The sequence below is a fragment of the Papilio xuthus genome, unplaced genomic scaffold (genome assembly GCF_000836235.2).
Source record: "Papilio xuthus unplaced genomic scaffold, Pxut_1.1 DF827679.1, whole genome shotgun sequence".
Classification (NCBI taxonomy): Eukaryota; Metazoa; Arthropoda; class Insecta; order Lepidoptera; family Papilionidae; genus Papilio; species Papilio xuthus.
This window is the reverse complement of record NW_013530970.1, coordinates 4,132,032-4,143,264: the sequence shown is the minus strand read 5'-3', so window position 1 is coordinate 4,143,264 and position 11,233 is coordinate 4,132,032. Positions and strand designations below refer to the sequence as shown.

At 34.6% G+C, this 11,233-nt stretch overlaps 1 protein-coding gene across 3 annotated transcripts; it reads left to right on the top strand.

Annotated features, from left to right (window-relative positions):
- Nucleotides 1-1,334: 1,334 nt before the first annotated feature.
- On the top strand, nt 1,335-11,184 carry LOC106117840 (glucose dehydrogenase [FAD, quinone]). Of its 3 annotated transcripts, none has more exons than XM_013312309.1 (14): nt 1,335-1,430; nt 2,648-2,680; nt 4,074-4,316; nt 4,952-5,123; nt 6,117-6,316; nt 6,612-6,736; nt 7,387-7,567; nt 8,011-8,271; nt 8,719-8,867; nt 9,327-9,492; nt 9,781-9,991; nt 10,064-10,108; nt 10,256-10,403; nt 10,992-11,184. In XM_013312309.1, exons 2-14 carry the CDS (start codon nt 2,663-2,665, stop codon nt 11,131-11,133), a joined length of 2,061 nt encoding a protein of 686 aa, XP_013167763.1. In that variant the 5' UTR covers nt 1,335-1,430; nt 2,648-2,662; the 3' UTR covers nt 11,134-11,184. The 3 variants fall into 3 exon arrangements, with proteins under 3 accessions (XP_013167763.1, XP_013167762.1, XP_013167761.1); XM_013312308.1 differs by having other exon boundaries at nt 1,335-1,433; nt 2,649-2,680; XM_013312307.1 differs by lacking the exon at nt 1,335-1,430 and adding an exon at nt 2,431-2,470 and having other exon boundaries at nt 2,649-2,680.
- Nucleotides 11,185-11,233: the final 49 nt, after the last annotated feature.

The following is an 11,233-nucleotide window of genomic DNA, read 5'->3' as shown; positions in this document are numbered from 1 at the left end:
GTTAGGTTATGTTTGTTTATAAGTTAAGTTGGAAACTTTAAAGGAATTATTTTAATACTCGTAATTTGACGATTAAAGCTATACATTATCCAGAAGTAGTATGTAAAGCATCTATTTATGGCCGTAGAAAAAAATAAAATCATTTTCTTTGTAGAATAATAGCTAATTCCTAAAGGGAAAAGGCTCTCGTCAGACAGACTCCATTAAGGTTAAGATTAAATCTCATGATACGTTCCATAATGACACTCTAAAAGTTTTTAGCTGACATTTTGATTATTGTCCCATCTATCAGACTGCTTAATCCAATTCTTATCATTCTGAGAATTTTATATATATTTTTAAATTTGAGACGGTCAGATTTTTAAAGTGAATCTTAATTTTTTTTTATAATTTCTTAAATCACAAAAATAAATGTGCGAACGTATTAAGAACGTCCTCTTTTTTTGAAGTCGATTTAATTTTTGTTCTGGATATAAACGTGAAAGTAAGAGAGAGAAAAAAATTATACAGTTAAAAAGCTTTTGACTTCTCTTGTTTTTATGTGAACAATGATAATGACAGTGAACTTTTAAAAATGCAATGCGGTCAACGGAACACGATGCAAAATCCTCGCGCCTTCACCGACTTTTGTTGCGTTGATAACTTGATCTTTATTACTTTATTTTACTTTAAAATATGTTTGTATGTAACATGTAACATTGTTTTTCATATATACACTAAGGAGTACCCTTAGTAACCATTTTAAATGCGGCAAATGAAGTCTGTATTTTAGTAAGAACTTACATTAGTAAGTTAAAACTCGTCTTATATTTATCATAACCTGTCTAATGGTTAACGATACGGATTTTCGATCACATGGTCGAGGATTCGAATCCATTCAATAATCATTGGTCTAACCCATATCCAAGCACACGCGTAGAGCTTAGTTAGAATAGTATGAGAAATATTCAAATTAACAAAAAATTTTAATTAAAAAAATCTAAAAAATACTGTATTTTTTCTTTTGATATTTTTTAAAAAATTTTAATCAGTTTGAATTATCTGTGATAATATGGTACTGAGCACAATTTGTAAATAATATTAAAACTCCAACGTTACTATAGCTTCCTTACAGACTTCCTTTTACATATCCTCGATTCATTTGTAACAAAAATAAATGTTAATATTTAAGTAAATTATAAATTTTTAATTTATTTTTAAACAATGGTTTTGTGTTGTAATGTTTATTCTATGATTTATAAAGGCTATGGTGGTAGAGTTATTAATTTAAACAAAAATATCCTTAATCTCATCGATCAACAGATTCAATATAAACAAACGTTGTTCGCACGCAGTTGGTGTCGTCTCCCGCGCCTCTTCTAACGTGCGCGCCTCGCGGTCGCGGAAACAGCGGTTTTTAATCTGTAGTGACATTTAATTTCCCGCCTTTTTTGGTATGTTTTTATTTTTATTTTCATTAATTGCAAAAATGTATTTATCAATTGCCAGGACTAATTCGATCTTATAATAAAGATTAAAAAATAAATTGTACGTATTATTGTAGAGGTGTATAAAATTAAAAATAATAATAATTATAAGTTAAAGTATTAAATTTTTACTATTATTAATTAATAACTAATTCAAATAAATATGCACAATATTTAACATTTAATTTGTATGTACCAATATTTATAATTTGCTGCAAAATATCGCATTGACTGCGTCGAAGTATGTCAACCACGGCGCGCCGTATTGAGAACACCGTTATATTTTCTTTATTCTGTGATCACTTTAGCTTTAAACGTATGCTAATATTACCTTTTAATAATGTTCCTTTCAGTAACGAGCTTAAACTGTATTGACTAATAAAAAAAAACCTTAAATTCACAACCAAAAAAAGCGAATGAAAAATTTCGCTATAACAAGCTGTCGACCGCTTCTCCGTCCGCGCGGAATTAAAAAAACGTAATAGCCTATGGGTTCTTCTAGACTATGTTCCACATATGAGCTGTTTCGGTGATACCATCAAACATCCATCTATCCACTTATCTATCCATCCATTCGCATTTATAATAATAGTAAGATTTGTCTAAAATAGCTATAATTCCTCTAGTCTCTTGAACTCTATCAACAATATTTCAAAATGTTAATATACTTAAAAAACATATAAAATACAACTTTTTAAGTAAAATATTTGTATAAGTCACAAATAGTTGTTTTTTTTGTTATTTTTAGAGTCAAATACAATAAAAGCAATATTTTGGCGTGAAATTAATAACGTATTTTAATTTAATTTTTAAATTGTAACATTATATACAAATCATTTTTTAATCCGCGAAATTGTAGAAAATAAATAAATATTAATAACAAGTAAATATCAATTATATTTATAATTCTCCGCTCAATTTTAATCTTTATATATAAATTTATTATAAATGCGAATGTTTCGATGGATGAATGAATGGATGGACGGATGGATGTTTGTTATAAGGTATCTCGAGAACGGCTGTGTGGATCTCGCTGAAATTTGGCATAGAACATAATCTGGAAGAACACTAATTAGGTTTTTTTTAATAACGCGCAGACAGAGCTAGTTTTTAATATTTAACAGTCTATTAGTTCTTTATTTTAGTATTTATTGTGTTAATAAAAAAAAAACTTTGTTTCAGAACGTCACTTAAAAATGATACGTTCCGCGGAGGTAAGTGTTGTCTTTGTATATTATCATTTTATACATTTTACTATTTACGTTTGTCGGCCAAAATAGTAACTTTTATCTTATAAATTTAATTATGACAAAAGCTCATTGATATAACATTATTTAAAAACTATTACTATTATGTATGACGGAAATAATTCTTGCTTTTTGCGAGATTCACGATAACCGCATATCTTTGTAATTGATCAACATTACGATCGATTATAAAATTCTATAGAAGACTACGTAAGATTTAATTATTAGAATAAAATAAGCCTTCTTTAATGATATAATTGTGACTTCCTTCCTAACAACATATTTAATTAGTATTATTGTATCATGGACAAGCTATAGTTAAAATTTAAAGACATTTAACGTGAGAAAGTTAAATTAAACTAATTTGAAAAACAAAAGATTAGGTTAGGTTAATTTGTTTCAAAGAATAATTACATGTTTTGTTTATAAAATGTTAAATATTACTTTAATTTACCGTTGATATCTGAGACCAATCTGTGACAATATATTTTATTTACAATTTATTTAATATGTTTTAAACGTTGTTTTTGGTCTCAGAAACCACTTCCAAACATAGTCGTAGCATCAAATTCTATAGGTACCGGAGTCCTCTTTCCCTTTTTCTTTTAAGGAAAGGATGGGAAGTGGATGTGGACTTTCCGGATGAGAGGATGCATGGGATGGGAAAATATTTTCTTTCTGTGCATCCTCTCCTCCGTCGATTAAAGGTAGGCAGCGCATATGCAATTGCGTATGTTTATGAGCAACAACACATCGTTATTTCAGCGATTTCAGGTGGCCGCTCGCTCGTTTGCCACCTTATGAAATAAGAAAAAACTTCCCTACGAAAACTTTGCCTTATGGAAAAAAGCAAAGTAGTCTGGAAATATAATTATGTATAGTCTGTGGAAATATCTAAAAAAACGACTTACTTTTGCGACTACAACATTGTATATTTCAACTGTCAATTTTGAGTTCTATTTTTGTTCTTAATTTTAACAGATATGTTATAATTCTTACATCTTGTTATATGTTGATTGTCTTTAGATTTTTTTGTTGTTTTTTGTTATAACTAATTTGGTTACTTGAGTTGTGTTTTGTAGAGATTACCGTAACCGTAAACTTAAATGTAATTAACCTTCGTTAGTTTTTTGAATCTTTTTGCTAAAGAGAATAATAATTAAACTGAAATCTGCTAGAAACAAAAAATAGAATTCATATTCATTTGTTTTAATATCTGTTATTGAATAGAGATATTTAGTATCTAGGCACAAAATAAAGGGAAAATGTGGGTAGAAATTTTTTCCATGTCTGTATCCACTAGTAACAGTATAGCTCGTAAGTTCTGTCCATTTTGTGATGACCTCTTATTTGTTCACAGACGTGCGAATGCCCAATACGAGAGATAGGTCCGGCAATGGCGGACTCTTGCTCGGGACATACTGTCTTACTGTTCATGACTGTACTGGAAGCGTTCATCAACGGCCGCTGTGACCTCGCCGATCCTTGCAACCGTCTCGATAACAAAGACAATCCGGACGATGATTATGACTTTGTTGTGATCGGTGGCGGCACCGCAGGCTCAGTTGTCGCTGGTAGGCTCTCAGAAAACCCGCAATGGAAGGTATGTTTAGCGTTTGGTTCTTCGTAGTGACGTTCTATGAGGACTGTAGAAACAAATAGTGCAAAATCACGTTTTTCTTTATTTGTAATATCACATATTAGTTATTAACACTTCTCACGTCATTTGAATGACATGCATACTTACACTGCATGTTTGGCCTTTATCCGGTATCGTAGTTTTATATATTTGGTAACCCCCTGGATAGTGTTAACTATAACCGTATCCTCCTTGCTACTATATGCATCTTGTTTTACTTCGACGGTGCGTTACCAACTATATGACATTTATTAAACTGCTAAAGCTTTATAAGACTGGGGGATCCTTACACAAACACGCTTCAAAACTGCTACCATTCGCGCACAAAATCTAATATACATGGTGGCACTGAGCATATTAAACCACAATTATGGATGACCCAGTACCGGCGTTAGGCTATGGCACAGTTACGAGATCGCTGGACAGAAAGAGGCATCATATATCTACGTATTACACAGTCTCACGTTATTATGTTAACTTCTTAGTCCCCCTAAATGTATATTAAAGTAGACATCGTTGTATAAATCACACCTAGGGCGTTTGTAGAGTCGTAGTGCTAAAACTACTAAACTATTTAACTTGGTTATGTGTTCTATAAGGTGTTGCTGTTAGAGGCGGGAGGTGATGAGCCGCTGTCATCATCAGTGCCAGCCTGGGTGACGGCTTACTGGGGGCGTAATGACACCGACTGGATGTACTACACGGAGCCGCAGGAGAAAGCATGTCTCGCAGATGGGGGGAAGTGTTACTGGCCTAGAGGGAAATTACTTGGTAAGATTACTTTGTTCTTATGTCAAACGTAATGAGAGGGATGATGATTTATTTATACAGAGATTTTGGTCTCAGAAACTCACGGTAAGTATTTTTGTAGTCTTGTGTCATTGATATTATTGTGCAATGTTATTCAGTCTAGTTTCTTTTTGGAACCTGATCGTTAATTAGGGTTCCGTACCTCATAGGAAAAAAACAGAAACCTTATAGGATCACTTCGTTGTCGGTCTGTCTGTCAAGAAAACACGTGAAGGTATCAAGCTGGAATTTATTTTTAATATAGCTTCACTAAATTTAAAAATATGTTTAGCTTCTAATGATAGCTTCGCCCTACCTCAAGTTAAGATATCTTACATATTGTAAGTCGTAAAAACCCAATAATAAATAAATAAATATATAATTATATTAATAACTTTATAGTGCACGAATATCTAAATAAAATGTAAGGTGAATTATATAAGCAATCGTAAGATAACAATAATAAATCGTGATTTTATTACACGATAATTATAATAGTCATTAGGGAGAGGAAAACTTGCTCGTTGTTGGTAATCATCCTCGTTATGGATTATATCAACTGTTTTTTCGATAACTAACGATTTTAAACAAATGTTACCCCTATTCATCATCATCAACTCAATGTCCCCACTGAGGGGTTCGGAGTCTATCCTAAGTTACGGGTGAACTATGCCAGTTAACACTGACCCAGTACGGGTTGGTTACCCCTTTTATTATTATTATATTATATCTTACTCTTACTAATATTATAAATGCAAATGTTTAGATGGATGGATGGATGTCTGTTTGAAGGTATCTCCGGTACGGCAAAACGGAGCTTGATGAAATTTAGCATAGATGTAGAACATAATCTTAAAGAACATAGAGACTACTAATTAAGTTTTAATTCCGCATGGCCGGAATTGCGGGTGACAACTAGCAATATATAGATGGTATGTCATGTCATGTCAGTTAATCACAGGTTCTCATCATCAGGTGGTTGTTCAACTATAAATGGGATGATGTACATGCGAGGACATGCAGCTGACTACGACGGGTGGGCGGTGAACGGCGCGTACGGCTGGTCCTGGCACGAAGTCTTCCCCTACTTTCTCAAGAGTGAAGACAACAAGGAGATCGGTAGCGGAGTGTCTGGACAGTATCATAATACCGGTGGACCGATGCCGGTGCAGAGAGTAAGTTCATGTATTCCACACAGAAGGTAGTCGTGATGTAGATGTAATCGCGTGTCGTCTGATGAGTGAACGTCTCGGGACTATCTATTTTTAGTCCTGTTTTCTTTCCCATTCTTTTCTTAAATGGATAGGATGTGATCGAAAGAAAAAAGACAGCAAAGGAAGGGGAAATATTCTCTTTCTGTTGGTTACTGTTTCTCACAGGCTCCTCTAAAATGGATTAGTAACGATCAGTTCAATTAAGGAAGTAAATTTAAATAAACGCGAAAAATATTTAATAAAGATTATTTTGCAGTTCCGTCACGCTCCGCAGTTCGCTCACGACGTGGTGGCGGCCTCCATAGAGCTCGGCTTCCCGCCGACTGGTGACCTCAACGGAGAGAGCACTACAGGATTTACACTGGCACAGGCTTTTAATGAGTTCGTTTTATTTACAATTTTAAATCGCTAAACATAAAGACAACCTCAGAAAAAGATAAACAAATATTGGTCTTATTATGGTGTTCAAAAATTTTGGTAGCTCGAACACGATTTAAGGTGTAGCGGACAGCTGATCCTGAGCCTCCAATGTGATTGAAACGGCCAATACTTTAACTTATTCAATGTCATTGACTCAATATCGTATCAAATTATTTCCGATGAGTTTAATTAGTAGAACTAATGCATTCAAGTAACGCATGAAGAGGCCAATCGAAATTACATCTTTTTTTTTTAAATATCGAAGTTCAATACAGTTGAGTTCATATCTTTTGAAGGAAAAAAAGGGATTGACATAGTAGTAGTAGAAAACATACAGAAGCATTCATTGTTATTGTAGTCATTGTCATGTATATTAGTCACTGATATAACGTTAGTTTCTGAGAGCAAAATAAGACTTATCGTCATCTCTGTCCTTATCTTTGACAAAACAGAGACAATAGATATCAATATTAATTCAGATTTCAACTTTCTAATCAGGAAATTATTGCTTTATTCAAATATTTTAATGAATATATTGCAAGATCAAGAACTATTATTTAATCACAGAAAGGGCTTTGATTATTTATTTTTTTCTTTTTTCAACTAAATAGGGGCGGGTCCAGATACACAACATCGCGTGGTTTCCTTCGCCCCGGGGCGCGTCGAGCGAATCTAGACGTTGTGTTCAATGCCTTAGGTTCTAAAGTCGTTGTGGATCCTAACACTAAGAGAGTTACTGCTGTTGAATATATAAAAAACGGGGTTACCAAGACTGTTAAAGTTAATAAAGAGGTAAGGCTCTTAACTTATACCAAACCGTAGAATTTCACTGTCGTTACAAATGTATTGCACATCGTAGTCTCTATTTACTCAAATGAAATGAAAGGGATGACAATATAAATGAATACAAGTGGCACGGCAGTGAAATTCTATGGTGGTAAATGTTTAAAAATTTCTAAACTTCATATTCTTTATTACTGTATAAATCTCATAATACTTTATCTATACTAATGTTATAGAGAAAAGATTTGTTTATATGTTTGTATTGAATATGCTCCAAAACTACTGAACCGATTTGAAAAATTCTATCACTGTTAGAAAGCTACACTATCCCCCGAGTGACATAGGCTATATTTATTACTAGATTTTGTTTATTTTGCGCGGACGAAGTCAACTACAGGTTACCGCACACTATCATTACTGGCTGATTTTTTTATTTTTTTTTCAAATTCCAGGCAATACTTTCAGCGGGCACACTGAATTCTCCTCAAATCTTACTACTCTCTGGTATCGGACCGAAGGAGACGTTGAATAAATTCAATATACCAATAATACAAGACCTGCCAGGTGTTGGACAGAACTTACAGAACCACGTCGGAGTTAAACTGGACTTTAGTTTGATGAAGGAACCAGAACTGCCGGTTCTCGACTGGGCAGCTGCTATGGATTATATGCTGAAGAGAGAAGGACCCTTATCTTCAACGGGGATGTCTCAGGTTAACTAATTAAACGTTTTCTATCACATAGTCACTAAGTAATTACTTAGGGAGTTCCCTTAGTGTATATTAAGAATAAAAGAAAAAGAGGTTTTATTATGTTCTTGAAAATTAAAAGTATTAATAATTAAAGGCAAACTACTCGTGAAGACATTTCAAACGAGTCCAAACTCGATGAAATTGTGTCGTATTATTGCGAAGTTCCTGTGTCCACCTTCCAGCTCCATCGTCGGATAGCACCATTTCATCATAATATTGTCTTCTCACGCGATTTACATGTATGCAAAATTTTAACTCAATCACTTACCGGGCGGTGGATCAAATTTAACTTGAAAGATGTCATCAAGACAAATATGTAACTAAATAAAAGAGGACAAAATGTAGTTCTTTAAAAAACAGAGTTGCAGACTATTCTACTTTTATAGTTTTCATTGTATTTTACTCCAGTTGACAGGTATGGTAAACTCAAAGTACGCGCCTGCAGGCGGCCGACAGCCTGACATACAATACTTCTTCGGCGGATACTACGCGAGCTGTAGCGATGGCAACACTATAGAGCCCCCGCAGTACGCTGCTACGGAGCGCAGGAATGTTATGTAAGTACAACAATTTAAAAAGCTGACTTAGGAACAAGGGAATTCTTAAGTCAATTTCTCATTCTGAATAGCCGTTAGAAGTTCTCAAAATAGTAATAAGCAAGATAGAAAATTGTCTGTCAGTATCATCAAGGCGATTATTGGATTGATACAAAAGATGTAATTTTCAAGCGACGACGTCTGCCTTATTTTAGTTTAGTTGACAGTCTGTCCTATTGTGCCTCCGAAATGTAATATAAATTAGGGATATTCTACGCTAATATTATAAAAAGGAAAGATTTGATTGTTTATTTGAATTGAGTATACTCTGAAACTACTGAACCAATTTAAAAAAAATCTTTCCCTGTTGGGAAGGTACACTATCCCCGGCTGACACAGGAATAATGTTTAATTCCTGGCGGACGGAGTCGCGGGCGACAACTAGTAATTAATATTTGCTGTAACCATTGCCTATACTAGGATAGCAGCAATAGCCCTGCAGCCCCGCAGTCGTGGGTACATCACACTGCGGTCGACGGATCCCACTGAGCCACCAATCATGCAGCCTAACTATTTCTGTGATGACCATGAGATGAACGTCCTTGTGGAAGCAGCCAAGATCGCGTACCGACTTGCTAATACTGCGGTGAGTTGCTATTATTCGGTTAGGTTAGCTAGACTTTACTTCTAAAGCAATTGAGGTTATTTTTCAGATACATTTTGCTGCTACATGTTCTTGATTTAATTTTGTCAAAATCTGCAATGCACTATAGCAATGTCTGTTTGGGAAGCGGTCAAAGGGTTAAGAGTTATGGGTTGCGCCTATCACTATCATAAATAGGGAATTAACACCAAAACAAGCGTGTCATTACGAATCTAAATGTTTTTAAAAGTTTTAATACTTAGAGTAATCTACATATGTATTGTAATCCAGATATTACGGGAGAAGTACGGTATGGTACCGACCCCAGGATACGGTGATAAATGTCCCGGTGGCGGACCCAATCCCACCGACGAGTACTTGAGGTGCCTCGCGCAGTACCATACGGCCCCTGAAAACCATCAAGTTGGCACCTGCAAGATGGGGCCCAGATCAGACCCCATGGCGGTTGTGGACCCACAGCTTAAAGTGCACGGGATAGAAGGTGACTTAAAGTCCGATGTTTTTTTCTTATTTGTGATTGTTTAGATTTTTTAACAAACTTTATTCATTCCAGGTCTTAGAGTAATCGATGCTGCAATAATGCCAACAATACCAACCGGTAAGTGCTAATTAAACTGCACTATTTAATAGATTTGGTTTTTTAGTATCCAAAAAAGTGGCTCAAAGGGCTAGAATCAGAGCCATCAAATTGTAATAAGCGCTACGTCCGGTTTTACGTATTTACCAGTTGTATTTTTTGTAACAGGTAACACAGCAGCGCCGACAGTAATGGTAGCGGAGCGCGGCGCTGAGTTCATAAGGAGCCGACATCAGATGTACAAACATAGACCGGTCAGCGGACTTGGCAATAAATTTGGTGACAACTCAGAGCAGGATGATGCTGACCACAATAGGTAATTGCTACAAAAAATTCCTAATAACTCGTATCTTATTTTAAAGTTTTAGTAATGTTTGTTTGTTCTTAATATTTAAAAAAAACTCATGACTAATGGTAATAAGTAATCATTAGGGCCCGTGCACACAGACCAGGACGGTCTAGCAGACAGACAAAAAAAATGGTTTTTAGTTACAAAAATCATGGTTTTAAGTATCACCTATCTTAGAATTATCTGGGATTATCAGTTTTTATATTACTTTATACTCATCTCGAGAATTATTAATTACTAATGTTATAAATGCGAATGTTTGGATGGATGGATGTTTGGTATCACCAGAAAGGTTGCATGGATGTGTATGACAACTTGAATGGATTTTAAAAAGAGTATTTTTTTACAGACGTTACATTGTATCCATCGATAAAATCGAATTGCAAGAACTTTCATGAAACAATTGGTAAAATGTAAAAATAATTCCATTGGTGTTGGTTTTTAAAAAAAAACAAGAATTCTGTACTACATTGAATCAGGATTAACGAACTTTATCGGGGGATAATATTAATAAAACATTTTTAATAATAATAATCAATATTCGTGTATTAACAGATGGCATTTCACGAACGTCGCAAACAAAGAGCACAAATGGGGCAACTGGAAGGATAAAAACTGGAACTGGGACAACAGGCGGAACGAACAAAATCCCAATTGGATCAGAAATCCTAACACACCTATAGCAGCGGCCAGCTAATAAAATTTTAGTACAAATTAAATATATATTGTTAAGACCCTTTTTCCACTAGTAGAGTAGCCGCAAGGTTGCAATTCGTATCAGAGTCGCAGTCGTGCCA

What these genes read in the sequence shown, in the direction of transcription:
- LOC106117840 (XM_013312309.1), top strand. An exon ending in ACCGACTTGCTAATACTGCG is followed by an intron (nt 9,493 to 9,780) that starts GTGAGTTGCTAT and finishes ATTGTAATCCAG; the next exon opens with ATATTACGGGAGAAGTACGG. An exon ending in TAAAGTGCACGGGATAGAAG is followed by an intron (nt 9,992 to 10,063) that starts GTGACTTAAAGT and finishes TATTCATTCCAG; the next exon opens with GTCTTAGAGTAATCGATGCT.